The sequence below is a fragment of the Erythrolamprus reginae genome, chromosome 9 (genome assembly GCF_031021105.1).
Source record: "Erythrolamprus reginae isolate rEryReg1 chromosome 9, rEryReg1.hap1, whole genome shotgun sequence".
Classification (NCBI taxonomy): domain Eukaryota; kingdom Metazoa; phylum Chordata; class Lepidosauria; order Squamata; family Dipsadidae; genus Erythrolamprus; species Erythrolamprus reginae.
The window spans coordinates 57,779,021-57,794,273 of record NC_091958.1 but is presented as its reverse complement, the minus strand read 5'-3'; the positions used below and the strand labels follow the sequence as shown (position 1 = coordinate 57,794,273).

General features: G+C 59.9%; 1 protein-coding gene across 1 annotated transcript in view; it reads right to left on the bottom strand.

Moving 5' to 3' along the window:
* The window catches only part of LOC139171812 (myosin-11-like), a 19,837-nt gene extending 4,584 nt beyond the window's left edge, over positions 1-15,253 (bottom strand). Inside the window, 14 exon segments of the mRNA XM_070760244.1 lie at positions 17-174; positions 265-383; positions 507-602; positions 880-1,023; positions 1,393-1,458; positions 1,461-1,490; positions 1,665-1,728; positions 2,352-2,444; positions 3,876-3,896; positions 4,559-4,661; positions 6,679-6,706; positions 9,654-9,810; positions 11,662-12,023; positions 14,910-15,253. Coding sequence (XP_070616345.1) covers positions 17-174; positions 265-383; positions 507-602; positions 880-1,023; positions 1,393-1,458; positions 1,461-1,490; positions 1,665-1,728; positions 2,352-2,444; positions 3,876-3,896; positions 4,559-4,661; positions 6,679-6,706; positions 9,654-9,810; positions 11,662-12,006 — 1,424 coding nt within the window. The 5' untranslated portion in view covers positions 12,007-12,023; positions 14,910-15,253.

The window sequence follows — 15,253 nt, the reverse complement described above, 5'->3', positions numbered from 1 at the left end:
GGAACCGGAACCGGGCCCTACCTCGAAAATCTCAAAGCCGGCAATGTCCAGGATGCCCAAGAAGGAGGCGCCTTGCCTTTTGGTCTTGTCCAGGGCTTTGTTCACCCGGGTCAGGATCCAGCGGAAGAGGCGCTCGTAGGTGGCTTTGGCCAAGGCCTCGATTGCGAAGTCAGCCTAAGGGGTCAACGGGAGCCGGGCTGAGCGTCTCAGGGATCCAGACCAGCAAAGCCTCACAAGGCCAGGAAGCTGAGCCGGCCTCCTCACCTGCTCCTTGGTCTGGGCCTTCTGGACAACGTCTCGCCCGACCTTGATCCGTGGGGTGAGGATGCACCGGGTGAAATCTGTCACGTTGATGCCCGTGAGGTGGCAAACCTTTTGGGCAGCTGGAATCGAGAAGCATCATCCTGGAGGCCATCCCGCTGACCCCTTCCGTCCATGGCCAGCCGGGCTGCTCTGGCCACCTCGGGGACTCCTCAGGGACTCTTCCACCACTGCTTGGTACTTACCTGTGTTGTCCGGCATGGATGCCTGGTCAGTGTTCCTCTCTTTCTTGAAGACAATGTTGCCAAGCTGGAGAACTGACGAGACCACCTTCAGCATCGCTGTGAGGTTGGGAAGGAGAGGGGTTCAGAGGGCGCCACTGAGCAGGTGGGTGGGTGGGTGGGTTCTCCCTCTCGATCATGGGGGCTTTCTTCCTCGCCATAACTGTCCCATCAGAGGCTTCACTGGGCTCAGAGACCATGAGCCTCAGGCCGAGAACACACCTGCACAGGTTCCTCATGCGCCAGGATCCAGAAATTTGAGGAAACCCTTCAGAGCCTCAGGGCCGGAACCCAAGGCAGGTTCCCGTGCTCTAAATCCCCTCTTGGCTTCTCTTACCAACTTGCTCTTCTTCCGTGAATCCCATAATAGTCATGGCTTCCAGGGTCTCCTCGAACATTTCGTTGTCCTGCTGGGAAGGGATGGGCACGTAGCCGTTGGCGAGGAAGGTGTAGTTGTTGAACCCTTCCAGGAGAAGGTCCTCTGCAAGGCAGTTGGAGCAGAACCTCAGTGAGGCCAAGAGCCAGCCGGGAAACCTCTTGCCTCTCGGTCCAAACTCGGCTCTTGACCACACGGCTGGGTCCCCAACTACCCTCCAGCCTGGCCCTCAGAGGCCCCCTTGGGCAGCCCCAACCACTCCTGACCAGGGGGCTGAAGGGGAAGCCCCACCCTCCATCCCAGGGAGTCTCCTTCAGCCCCTGTGGGGGGCAGAGCTTCCTGCCCTCTTGACTCCAGGGCCAACAGCCATTTGGGGAAGGGGAGGGCCTGCCCCCATCCCACCAGAAACTGCAGCTGCTCTGAAACGCCCCCCCCCAAGGCACCTCCTTAAAATCGGCCCAGGAGGCGACTTACTCTTCATCTGTTCGTTGGACCCAGCAAGCAAGTAATAAAAGATGTGGAAGGTCCTTTCGTCCCGGCCTGTCGGATGGCGCGAGATTTCTCCAGCAAATCTGTCCGTGGAGGCTCAGCAAGCAAACCGTTTTTTAAACAAAATACTAGCTTGCTAACTACAGCTAGGAAAACCAAAGAGGTTGCCTGAAGCGAAAAGGGAGGGGTCGTTGTTGTTGTTGTTGTTATTATTATTATTATGATGATGATGATGAAGAGGTTGTGGGAAAGGATACAGGTCTCAATGTTTGCTCCCACGATGTAGCCCGTCACGTCGAAGTTGATGCGGATAAATTTGCCCTGTGGGAGAAAAGAGGGCGCAGGTGGGGTGGGGCGCAGGGGGCCTCTCCATTTATAATCCTTTCCTTCCTTTCTCCTTTTCTCTCCTTTTCTTTTTCTCTCCTTCGCTCCCCCCTTTCCAGGGGGGAAGACGTCCTATTCTCCACTTGCCAGTTTTCATGTACAGTCTTCCCTCGATTTTCCCGGGTTCGGACTTCGCGAAAAGCCTCTGCCACGGTTTTTCAAAAATATTAATTAAAAAATACTTTGCGTTTTCCCCCCTATACCACAGTTTTTCCTGCCCGATGACGTCATATGTCATCGCCAAACTTTCATCTGACTATAATAAATATTTTTTAAAATAAACTTTGATAAATAAACATGGTGAGTAATGATCTGAATGGCTGCTAAGGGGATGGGAAATTGCAGTTTAGGGGCTTAAAGTGCTAAGGGAAGGCTTGGGATACTGTTCGTAGCCAAAAATGGTGTATTTACTTCCGCATCTCTACTTCGCGGAAATTCAACTTTCGCGGGCGGTCTCGGAACGCATCCCCCGGGGAAATCGAGGGAACACTGTACTTAGTTGGTCCATCCCTCTCCCCTCCCTCCCCCCCGCCCCCCCATTCAAGAAGTTGTCAACGTACGAATCGGGAGGAGTTGTCGTTCTTCACGGTTTTGGCGTTTCCGAAAGCTTCCAGGATGGGATTGGCCTGGAGAAGCTGCTTTTCCAACTCGCCCTAAAAGGGATCCAGGATTTGGCTGTCAGTCCAGGCGCAGGAGAGGAGGGCGTGAATGGAAAGGGGGGGCTGTCATTCGAGCGGCCCCCAGAGAAACCTCCTCCGTGTGGATCAAAGGCACAAAGAGGCGCATTGTTCTCCAGCCGCACTGGCCACAGGGAAGCGCCCACGGCAATGGATGCCCTTTACCTACACGGAGGTTCCCTGGGGCTCATCTCGGCCTCTGGCTCTTTGCAGGACTTGGTCCTTTTTGTGGTGTTGCTTTTGGGGGTTTGTTTTGCAAAAGGGGCCAAGAGGGCGGATGGCTGCGCTCTCGACCATCTTCCGCCACGGAGGCAATCGGTCATAGCCCGCATCTCTTTTTCAGCACATTTATTAGGCCAAGCAAATCACAGAATTTCTTTTGCAATTGCCGCCAAAGCGAACACTTGACGGGAATTAGGCGGGGGGGGCTGGAGGAAGGGTTGCGCACAACTTTCCTTCCAACGCAGCCCAAAGCAGATGACGTGGCGCCTGTTAATTGGGTTGCGCGGGGTTTGTGTTTGAAAATAAGGCGACTTTTGCATGCGGAAAAAGGAACACGCAGACAGGTCCACACCAGTGACGATGTCACACCTCCAAGCCATGCTCCCAGTCCGGCCTCTTTCCCTTAAACCTCTCGTGACGGTTGAAGCTGGGAGGAGGGGGGGCTGCCCCACCCCTGTCTCAAAGCAAAGACTGAGGCTGGTGGGTTTGGGTGGAGAAATCGAGGGTCATGACACCCCAAGCTCTAGGAAGGAAGACGGATTCCAGGGACTGGACGGGGCTTCCTTGGAGGCCAAATTGCCAGGGAGGGTCCTTTGGCTGGGCATATCCCCCCATCCCAGCTTCTCCCCACAAGTAGCCCCATCCATATCCCCACAATGGCCAGAGGCTCCGACCTCTCCCTAAGCAGAAAGGCCGGTAGGCTCGGCCACTTGCAGTGCATGCAGAAGACCCAGGAAGCCCCCCCCTGCCCCCACCCCCCAAGGGCAGGATGGCAGGCAAGGGAGGGGCAAGGGGCACACGGCCAGGCAAGCAGAAGAGGTCAGTCACTCTAACGGGCACACGGTGGTCATCCAGGGAAGAAGACCGGCTTCCCTACGCCCCACCCACCCACCCACTGCCCTGGGGGACCCTCCCCCCCCAAAACGAAGCATCCCGTTGTGGGAATGGGAGGGGGCACTTCTGGAACGTCCTGGAGGGGCCACGATGCGGTTGTCCTGGGGTCAGCAGGGGGCAGGGCTGGCTTGCTCCCAGGAAACGGCACAGGCGCCCCGATCCCGGTGGGCTACCAGAGGGGTCAGCCATGACGGGGCGCCTCCAGGCCCCCCGAGACCCCCTTGGGGGAGGGAGTGCAAGAACACCATGCAGATCTACAGGCTGGACACACACGCTGCCCCGGTTACTCACGTAGGCAAAACTCGGCCCTTGCTGCAGTCGGACGAGGAGGCATAAAAGAAGGGTCAGTCGTGGGCTCTTCCGACAAGGGGTCTCCTCCGCCACTCTTCCCCTCGCCCCACCCCGTCCCCAGCTGTGCCAGGGCGCTAGATCTCTTTCACCTCTGAAGTCGGCGCAAAATGTGCCCCCTCAGCCTGGCGATGGTCACCTGGCCCACTGGCAGCCTCCAGCACTCACAGACTACAACTCCCATCACTCCTGCCCAGTGTAGGGCTACCACAATTTTTACTCCCACACTGTGGGGCGTGGGGGATGCCTTTTCTTTCCACATCTTTCAGGGCAAATTGGGGGCTCTAGGGTGGAGCTCCATTTTCGCCACCCCACTGCGTCGTCCCCTGCCCGGGCAGTAGCCCTCCCCCATCCTGCCTGCCTGCAGCTGGACCGGTTTGGCCTCAGCTAAGTCCAAATGGCCCGAGGACGTCAGGTTGGAGAGCCAAGTGGGGGGGGGGGGTTATCTAGGAGTCAGGGGGAAAAATGCCCCCCCCCCCACGTTGTCACCGTCTTCCTGCTGTGACTGAGAATTGCTCTGAGGGGGAGGGGCCCTGGGGTCCCCAGAGAAAGGAACCCCCCCACCTCACCCACTGCTGCCCCCTAGATTGACCTGGGGGGCGAGGGGGGTGTCGGGGGCTGCTCACCGTGATGCTGGTGTCCTTTTTGCCCTTGTGTGAGGAGGCGACCACCGCCAAGTACTGGATCACTTTCTTGGTGTTTTCTGTCTTGCCTGCGCCCGATTCTCCCCTGGGGGGAGGAGGAGGGAAAGGACGGTTAGCCCCCCCCTCTGCCCTTCATGAAGAAGTGGGGGCCCCTGCGGAGCCAATGGCCGAAAGCTGCGGAAGGGGGGAAGCGAAGGGGGCTTCAGGGGCCCTTCGCCTGCAGCCGAAGCACAGTGGCTGTGGGCTCCTCTGGCCACTCAGGGGGTTCCGTGCGAGCGTCCATTGGGTCTCCCGCTCAAGCCAACCTCTGGCAGGGCAGACTCTGTGGCCCTGCCCACCACACACTCCCCCCTGGAACTCTCATGGGGCCCCCTACACGCCTTCCCTCCCGGCCTCTTCGGGGAGCCTTGCCCAGCCCGCCCTGGAGGGGCTGTGGGCACTTCGGGGGGTTTAGCAGCCGGAAAGCCGCTGCCCACTAAGGGGGAAATCTCTCCCGCCAGGAGCTGCCCCTTCCCAGCCCCTCCTGATGCTCCGTGTGGACTAGTAGGGTGGCAGAAGGACCGAGGCCGGGCAGTCCCGCTCTGGCCGGGCTGCCCATGTGTGTTGGAATGCCTGGCATGCTGGGCAGCAATGGAGGGGCTCCCGTCTCTCCCCCTCCTTCCCTGGGACCCTTCTGGAGCCATTCCGGGCCTGGGTCTCGGGAGAGGCCCGGCCATCTTCTTGGTGGCCACTGTTGCCTTGGCAACGGGAGCATCGGGGGGGGGGCTGGCTGGGCTTGAGGATGGAGGGATCCCGCCAGCTCTCTGCTTGAGGGGGGGGAGGGACCGCCGGGAGAGGCCGGGCTGGGGAGCTGAGACCTCCCCCCCCCAGCCGCCTTGCCAATTCTTCTTCCTAATTTGGAGGTGGCTCTTCTCCCCCGTGATGGATGGGGCTGAAGCAGGAGAGGCCCTGGAGGAGGCGAGCCTTAAAAGGCCAGGCGGCGGCTGCTTGTGGGACTCCTTGTTCTGTGCGGTGACCCCCTCCATCCCCCCCCACCCAGGGTGGCCAGAGAAGATGCCCATGCCCTGGAGGAGGGGGGGGTTGAGGACTTTGAACATCAGCTGGTGGGTGGGGAGGGGGCTCTACAATCCTTGCCCCCCTCACCCCTCAGGCCAGCCATCTTGGCCAACCCTAAGTGGGGAGCTCGCAGGAGCCTCTCTGGTCTAAGTTGAGCCCATGAGCTCTCGGTCTGTGCCAGCCAGCCTTTCCCGGCCCTTCCCAAGGATGGGGGGAGCGTCCCTTCCCTGCCAGGGCCGGGGTCGGGGGCAGGCGGGGGGGGGGGGCTTCTGGCTGCAGAAGGAGGGTGCCTGGCTCAGAAGCCCAAAGGCGACCAAGTATTGATGGGGATTAAGTGTCCTCGGAAGAGTTCCTGCACAAACAGGCCAGTGGGAGGCCCCTGGGGGAGAAAGCCTTGCCCCCCATTCCCTCTGCCCCCCACCCCACCCCATGCCCCCCACCCCCGAATCCTTTGCCCCCCCTGCTTTCTGTCCACCCCCCCTTCTGCTGCATTTCTTTCCCCACAAATCAGGAACAGGCCCCCCACTTTTACCAGCCTGGAGGGGCTGGATTACAACCCCCCCCCTCCCGGGCGCTTCCCCCCTCATCCCCACCACCTGGACCGGAGCTGCTCTACCGGATCTGGCCAAGAAGGTTTCAGCCCCCTTCCAGCTGTTGGCTTAGCAGGGCCCAGGGGTTCCCCAGGCCCAGGCGCTTCCTCTCCTCCAGCCTTTCACTCGGGGGCCCCCACCCCCCCAGGAAGAAGTAAATATTTCGGGTGATTGTTTGTAATATTCAGTAGGTTTTCGCTGAAGAGACTCAAGCAGCTTATCAGTGTGTTTAAGTGGCGCCTTCATTTATTTGGCTTCGTGCTGCCGACATGTGTTAGACCCAGGGCTGCTCTGATGGGACCCAAAGGAATCTTGGCTGCCCCCCCCCCGCCCCCTGCTGCCCTCTGGGCCCCCTTCAGCTCCTCAGCAGGAGGCCCAGGAGGTGCTCAGAAGCCCCCCCCCGAAAGGGAGCCGGAGGGGACGAGGGAGCCTGCCGACTCTCCTGGCTCTACTTACGTGCAAAGGATGGATTGATCCTCTCGATCTGTGGAGAGAAAAAGAGCCATGAGATCCCCCGGAGCCCTTTCAGGGAGAGGCCCAGAGGGAGCTGGGCTGCCCCATAGAGCCATCAGCTGCCCCCTCCGGTGGAACTGGGAGGCCTGGGAATGAACTGGGTCGCCCCACGTGCCCCATTTCTATCCTGTTTTCCCGCTGGGGGGGCTGGTCGCCTGCTTTTGGCTCCATGGGGAGAGGATTGGGGGGACGGGGTGAGAGGGGCAAAGCCTTTGTGTTCATGGATGAGATCCAGAGGGAGAGTCCCAGCCTTTGGGCCACCGAGGGGGGTTTCAGGCAGGGCTTCAGGGTCTCCAAGACCCACAGGGGAAATCCAGAGACCCCCCACCCACTCAAGCCAGAGGAAAGGTGGAGAGGGAGGCGGCTGGCAAAGGCTTTGGGGGAGGGAGCAGAGCAGAGCAGCCCCCCAGGGCAGGAAGGCCTGTGGGGGGGGGGGGCAGTGCCTGACTACATCCCAGCCTGGAGTGCCCGTGCACCCCCCCCCAGGGGAGACGGATGCCAGCCAAAGGCCAGAGAGCCTGGGACTTCCAACTGACCCGCCACCTGGAAAGAACCCCACCACCGGTGCAGGAGAGGGGGGGGCCCTTTGGCAATCCCACCACCTTGCACGCAACCCTTGGAGGAATCTGCCTTTTTTCCGCTCCAACCTTCCCCAAATCCTCCCCACTGGCAAGCGGCAGAGGGGACCCAGGGCCCCATTTCCAGCCTCCAAGGCTGTCCATCAAAGCACCTCAGCACATCTCATTGCATTTGGGGACTTGGTGGAGGGGCCTGTGGGCTGGAAATGGCTGGAAGAGTTGGGGGGTCCCTCCTCCAGTCCCCCTTCCCTCCTGGACCCCCTGCAATAGGAAGCTGAGCGCTGGGCCTGTGCAGCTGATCCCCCCTTCCCTGGCACTCCATGCCCCCTTCCCTCCCCCCCTTGCTTCCTCTCTGCTCCCACCCCGGAGGAGAGCGGCTCGTTCCGCTTCAGCCCGGCTGGACTTGTGGGTTTCCTGCAAAGAGCCGCTTGGCCATAAAAGGAGAAGAGCCGGGAAGGAGCCTCGGACGCTGGCAGCCGCTTCCTTGGCTCTGGTGCCCGGCCCCAAGGTCTCCGCGTGCCCAGGTGTGCCCAGGGGGGAGCCCTGCAGGGGCAGGAGGGGAGGGGAGGGAGGGAGAGGTCTGCAGAAGAGGCAGAGAGGCAGCCACCCAGGGCAGCTGTTGTTGCTGCTGTGGTGGGCAACTGACCGCCTGGACCCTCCCGGTGGCTTCAGTCCGCTTCCTCCCGAGGCCGACATAAACTCCCGCTCTCCCCAGCCCCACATTCCTCTCTCTGTGTTGTTTCCCAAGATAAACATCTAATCAATGCAATGGGATTTATAGCGGCAGATGGAGGCCCATAAGTGGAGTTGGAGAACCCACAAACGCGGCAGGAACCAAACAAGATTATTGGCTAGTAAATCTGCCAGAGACCCTTTCTGGACCCGCTTGAGTGACGCCAACATTCGCTTGTAAAGGATCCTAAGTTATACATCAGCCCTTTGGCCCTTTTGGCATTGGGGCAGGAGGCCAGGCAGGCAGGGAGTCCTAACGGAGGACACTGGGGCTGTGAGTGGACCGCGATTGGCCTGCAGCAGATTCCCAGGAGCCCCCACAGGGGCAGCAGTGGCTGGTGGGACCCCTCAAGGTCAGGGCGGGGCTCCTCCCACTTCGGACCAGTTCAGGGGAACCGGTAGCAGCCCACTGGTGACGTCACATGATGACATCAACATGCCACTTCGGTCGGTGGCCTTCTGTGGGTACCGCCATCTTTTTTACATTTTTCTTCTTCTGAGCATGCGCAGAGTTTCTAGCCCTCTGCGTGCAGCTGCCACCTTGTTTCTGGCTCCCTCCCCCGGATATTTTGGCATCCACATGCGTGAGAATCCCCGCGGCATGGGAGGAAGGGGGCTAGCAGGGAAGTAAGTGGGGACCCCCCCACTGCTGCTCCAGGGGACTCCTTGGCTCCCTCCCCACCAGCCCCTGCAGGGTCCCAGGACATGTGGTCCCAAGAGCCGGGGCTTCTTCATACACCCCCTCTCTAAGGTGGGCTCTGGCACCATCGGCCCTCTGGACGCTCTGCCGGCCATCGGTGGAGGCCCTTCTGACCTTAGACCCAAAATAAGGACCAGGTAATTCAGACCTTCCAGGGCAAAACTTGAAGTCTCAGTCAACACCACCTTGGCCCTTTTCCACATGAGAAATACTCAGTGACATATATATATATATATACAAGACCCCCGTAGCTTCTCCCCCAGAAGCTTCCCCTGCTGACCCTGGCCGTTCTCCCCACCCCGCCAGCCTGCCCTTCAGGGATCCCAATGCGAGATCCCTCTGTGGATCTGGGCTCATAGGGGCCAGCCAAGGGGCTGCTGCCCGCCCCCTCCGGATCTGGGCTTGCCAGGGATGGTGCCCGGCAGGGAGCGGGGGGGCCCAGAAGGAGCAGCAGGAAAGGGAAGCCACAGGCACTGGCTATCACTTCTGCCCAGGGAGAGCCCCCCCCCCGGCTCCGGGCTCAGAGGGCCTCACCCACCAAGAGAAGAGAAGCCACCAGCCACGCGGGCAGGGCCACATCCCCCTGCCTCTGCATCACAAAGCTGCGCGAGAGTCCGGCTCCTCTCCAGCCAGAAGCCTTTGTGCAAAGGGGTGTGTGGGGGGTGATTTAGGGGTGCAGCCCCAACATTGGCAGCAGCGGGCTCTCTGACTTGGCCAAGGCCGCTGAGCGTCCGAGGGGCACCTCCCTTCTCCGTGGCCCTATTTGCCAAGCTGTGCTCCGGGGTCCTCCCTGGCCACGTGCCCTGGCCGGGCCCGGTGGAAAGAGCGTTCTTCCTTTTTGAGTCACAAGTGGGCAGAGGGGGCCCGGGAGGAATGGTCTGGCGCCTCGGAAGGGCCGGCTGCCTTACCCTGCAACATGCTCCGGTAGGCGGTGTCGGCAATGGCGTAGATGTGGGGCGGCATCTCATGCCGCTTCTTCCCCTTGTACATGTCCACGATCTTCTCCGAGTAGATGGGCAGCTGCTTGTAAGGGTTGACTACCACGCAGAAAAGCCCTGAGTAGGTCTGCAAGGGGAGACACACACACACACAAGAGCGGTCAGCCTCCCCACCTGGGACCCCCACTTCTGTGAAAGCTTGGGAGGGGGCCCGTTCTTGGCAGGGACCATGGCAGTTTTGGGGAGGTGGGTGACGGGGGGCGGCAGGAAGCAGGCGGGTCAAGGGGAGCCCTCCTTCCCAGGGCCTGGCACCCAGGGATAGACGGCTGCTGAGCAGGGAGGCTCCATAATGGCCATGGCAGGAAACCCCCCCCCTCCTGCTCAGGTCTAGGGCACCTTCCCTGTAGCCCCCTCCCCTCGGACCCCTCCCATTCCTTCTCCCCTCATAGGCGAAGGAGGGGAACACCTCGGATTTCAAGAATGGGGATGGGGCTTTTCTGAATGGGAAGGGACATTGGGGGGGGGATTCTGGACCTTTGCACAATCACGCCCCATTTGGAAGGGTGGGCTCAGTCCTCCCCCTCCCCGATGCCGCTGCTCATGATTTGGGGCCAAGGCAAGGGATGCAGTGTCCATGAGGGTCTTTCCTGATGCCTGTCCCCCCCCCCCAAAAAAAGTCTGTCATTAAAGCTTCCACGTCCGTAATGGCCGTGATGCAGCCGGACTGCCCTTCGGACCCAGCCAGGCTTGGAGGCGAAATCTGGGGCCTGCTGGGATGTCCTCCCTGTGACCATATTAGGAAATGTCCCAAAGGCTTCAGACCAAGCAGTGCCCGGACGGCTCTGGGCCCAGCAGGGAAGTCGGGGCCCTGGCTGCTCCGGCTATGGAGCTCTTGCGGGGGGGGGCTGAGGACGGGGCTTCCCAGGGTGGGGGTGCTGGCTGCATGGTGGGGGGCTTGCTGGGCCTCTGGGGGAGCGGATGAGGAGCCAGCCAGAGGCCCCCCGAGAGAGATGGCAAAGGGAGCCTCCGTATTCGGGGCTGAGGGGGGGCAGTCGAAGTCCTTGTGGCCCTGAGGACTTGTGGCAGTCGTGGGGGGGGCAACTTCCTCCTGTGTGCCTCTCTCGGCCTCTCTTTGCCATGGAGGCCAATGGACCGAGCCCCTCCCCCCCGGCCCCCTTCAGGAACTCTGCCCGGGGGCTCCTGCCAGCCTCCCCAGGCCTGGGAAGAAGCTCTCACAGACCCCACGCCAGGAGCTTTATGATGTCCCACTTGGGGCTCACAGATTTACAAGGGCACAACCCCCTCCCTCCATGCGCCACCCCCACACTCTCTTCCCCCTCGCCTTCAGCCCCAAACCCTCCACCACCCACCCCTCCCTCAAAACCTTCTCTGCCAAGGTTACTCTGGGCACATGGCTCAACCAGAGGCCGCTCAGCCGTCCCCATCTCGTCTCCCCCCTTGGGGCCAATTCAGTTTGGAAAAGGGATGACCACCAGGGTGGACCTTCTCCTCTGGCAGGGAGGGGGGACTGCAGAGGAAAGTGGACCCTCAAAAGGGACAGAAAAGAGAGTCCTTAGGAACCACAACACACACACACACACACACACACACCAGGAAAAAGAGAAGGGAGGGGGGCTCCTCCTGCCAAGGGGCTTCCTGCAGAATTTTGTAGGACGAGGTCTTCCAGCAGTCGGATGGAAAGAGCAGCAGGCGTGTGTGTGTGTGTGTGTGTGTGTGTTGTTTTGCTTGGGACTTTCTTCTTGTCATTCTAGTCTCCATCCCTCTAACCGCCCCACTTCCTCTCCTTCCCTGGTGCAGCCACGCAACCTCTCTCAAGCCAAAGGCCTCCCTCCCCTCCCCTCCCCCTCCCCCCTCCCTCTGGCCATTGATGATGGGGATGGAGGACAGCCGCCCCCCACCTGGAGGACACGGGGGGCTGGGGGGGGGCTGCCTTCTGGGGGGCGGAGAGGAGACTTACGTAAATGAGGCCGGAGAAGTATCTCTCGCGGAGGTTGTGCAGGACGGAGGCTTCATTGAGGCAGGTGAGCTCGGCCATGTCCTCCACCTTGGAGAACTTGGGCGGGTTCATCTTCTGGATGTCGTCCTTGCTGAAGGTCACTTTCTTCCCGTTCTCAGCCAGCTCGACCAGCACCTCGTCCCCCTTCTCCTCCTTGATGCTGGCGGCCTCAAAGCCGTGCTTCTCCGAGGGGACCCAGACCAGCTTCTTGGCTGACCAATCGGCCTGGGCCACAGTGGTGTTGATGATGTTCTTGTCCACAAAGAGGAACTTCTCATCGTCGCTGAGTTGGCTCTTCTGTGCCATTTTGGCTCAAAGGGCACCTGGCAGGAGAGAAGGCTGGTCACCTGAGGGCCGCTCGCCCACCCCCCACGGAGCCCTGAATGGACACGACATCCCCCCCCTGCGTGGGACAAAGGCTGGGCGCTCACTCAGGGCCCCTCTGGCAGAATAAGACACATCAACACAATGGTGGGACCAAACACCAAACACGTGGCTCCACTATGAAAGACAGGGCCTCCGCAGCCACGGCCCCCCCTTCCGAAGCAAAGCCTGGAATAAAATGCGGGCAGGGGGACATCTGGCAGAGAGATCGGGAGGAAGCCTGGATGAACAGGATTGGATGAGACGACCCTCTACCCCACCCTAGCTGGGGGGGGAGAGATTTATGTATTTGTTTGTTTGTTTGTTTGTTTATTGGATTTGTATGCCGCCCCCCTCCCTTTCCAAGCAGACCCCTCACTTAGAAAAGCATGACTATGTTTGGGGTTCTGTATTGAGGGGCACACTTTTTGCAGTGAAAAATAACTTCAAGACAACTTTTAGCAACAAACTCCAGCTCCTTGATATTCCTTTATGCATCAAATAATGATCAATATATCTTCTTTTCAAGAGAAGATTAATCAATTCCTGGCAAATCAGGGAGAAACCAGAGGACCCCCTGCCAATTCCCAGCATCCAGAGTCAAAGTTCTGCTGCCTTGGAAGCCCCACTCCCAGCTTCTCAGCCAAACAGGCCTGCCATCAGCTCCGGGACCTATTTGGTGGTGGCAACTCAAACTTTTCTCCAGGAAAACAGCCTGTGAGATTTTTTTGCAGATTTCACGGAGGGTCTCTTTCCCCCGTGTTACCAACAGATTAGGACTGGAAAGTTTTATGGCTTGTTTGGCAAGACTGGCTGGCCTTTGGTCAATATATTTTATGGCATAATCACAGGTCAGCTGAGTCCACAGAGACAGCCCTGCCCAGCCAGTGATGGCCAGTAGACCTGCAGTGTGGCCTTCTTGGGGTTGGCCCAGCCTTGGCAGGCCTCAGGCCTTGTCTCTCTGCTGTTTGTTCAGCATTTGCCTGGCCGAGATTGTTTGCACGGCATCTCTTCGGTTTAGCTTGTTCTCTATTGCTGTGTTTGGAGGTTGCATTTCTTAGCTGCAGAGCGGAAGGATGGATCCAAACATCTGCAGACAACATAAATATCGCCAGCTGCCTCGGCCGATGGGCTGCTACGCCCAAAAGACGGGAATCCATCGCATGCGCTGAAGACGGAGACCTTTGGGGGCTTCCCAAGCACCTTCTTCTCAAACCTTAGCCTCCCCCCACTTAGAGAATGAAGGGGTGTCTTGGGGGGAGTCCAGAAGGGCCCCTCCACCTGCTTCAAAGGTATCCAAGCCCCCAAAGGCAGGGGGCCCTTTGCAACGCTCTCCGCTTGCACAAAGGCAGGCAGGCAGGCAGGCAGGCAGGCTACCATATATGGCCATGTTCTCCACATTATGAGCAGATCCAGCCGGAGAAGAGGAAGAAGGCGGCAGAGGGAAAAGATCCTAATGAGAACAAGCCCAAAGCAAAGACCTTTTAGGGCAGAACAGGATCGTTTCCAAAGACAACAATGGAACGATGTTGCCGCTCAGATCCAAGGGCTCTGCCTGGAAGGCCGGATCTACCGCAGAGGAGAGAGGCCGGCAGGAGCTGTCCACACCAGCCACCTCGGGGACTGAGCAAGGAGACTCTCCCCCCAAGCCTGACCCCCCCCACCTGCACCAGGGGCCCCTTTGCTTCGGGGGAAAGGAGAACAGTGGAGGACGGGCTGTCGTGGAAGAAAAGATTTAGGGAACCTCCAATGCTACGGAGTGGGCCAAGGGGACCAGCGCTTCCGTTCAGCACCCGACCCGGCTGCTGGGGGCTCTCAGTGCTGAGCTCAGCTGACATCCAGGCGTGCTGGTAAGAAGCCCCTTGCCCTGAGGGGCTCACAGCAGGCGCAGACCCCCGGGCCGAAAGGGGCAGCGGCTCCTGTGGGCCCCCTCCACTCGCAGCAGTGGGCTCTGCTCTAAGGGTCTCCTGGGCTTTTTCGGGGGAAGCGTAAGACGAAGCCCAGGAACCAAGTTAACCGAGGCTCCACCGAACTAGCTGCCATGGCTTTTTTTAAAAATCTGGACATTGCCAGAAGTGTCCCAGCCCTCCTTGGCCCTGAGAGGCTGAGCAGCCGTCCCAGCTCTCTCTGTCCCAGGGTGGACGCTGGAGTTGTGGGGGGGCACAGTGACCGCAGGGAGACCCGGGCCAGAAAAAGGATCGCAATTGCCAGGAAATAACCACATTCAGGAATTCAGGAAGGCAGTTTGAAAATATGCCTTAAATTGAGTCTCTTGCAGCACATGCCACCCATGAAACATGTTTGAAAGAAATGATCTTGGAGCATCAGTGGATTGTCCCCGCTTGGGATCGTCTTCCGGGCAAATTTATTCCGGTGCCAAACAGAATCTCGGTCTCTTACCTTCTGGTGTTATTAGCTCTGCTCAGTCTTTGGATTCGGACTGCAGCAGGGGAGCCCACCCTGGGCTTCTCCATCCCTGGAGTTGCACCGAAAAGGGTGAGCGGCCCACTTCTGGGAAGAGTGTAACTGGCCCTCCTGCAGCAGGTTGGGCTAGCTGACCCCTGGGGTCCCCTCTGCCTCAAAAGCTCCGATGGGCAGCCCCTGCACTGGCCCTCCCCCCGTTCCTCTGCCTCCTGGGTGTTCGGACATCAGTCCCGGCAATGCAACTGCAAGCCCCCCGTCCTGTCCTGAGCAGAAGGACCGCCTGGATCCAGCCCACTGCCACCAGCTTCTCTATGTGCCATGGGGGAGTGGGGGCATCTACTCCACTGCCCTCCCCAAGAGGACATTTACTCCAAGGGGGGGAGCAACTCCTGCCCAGGGAGAGTGCGGGGAGGGGTACTTACAGGAGTCCAGGAGGGAAGCCGAGGGTGCAGGCGCGTCCGGACGGGTGCTTGCGAGCAGCTGGGCAGCCTGAGCCTGGTGCACTCTGGCCCCTCTTATAGAGGTGACGGGCTCAGGGGAGGGGCCACGGGTTCCTCCCCCCCCCCCACACCGTAGAGTCTCCGGGGCTCAGATAGGAAGACTTGTGCCGGGGTGGGGGGAGGAGGGGGGGCTCCGACGATGGGTTGGCAGCCAGAGTTCAGCCCCATCTTAGAGGCATCCCCTCCCTCTCCCCTAATAACTTGGTGTCGTGGCATTATGGGATGGCTCAGAAGTTATCTGCCTTCCCATTGCAACACAATTTCCC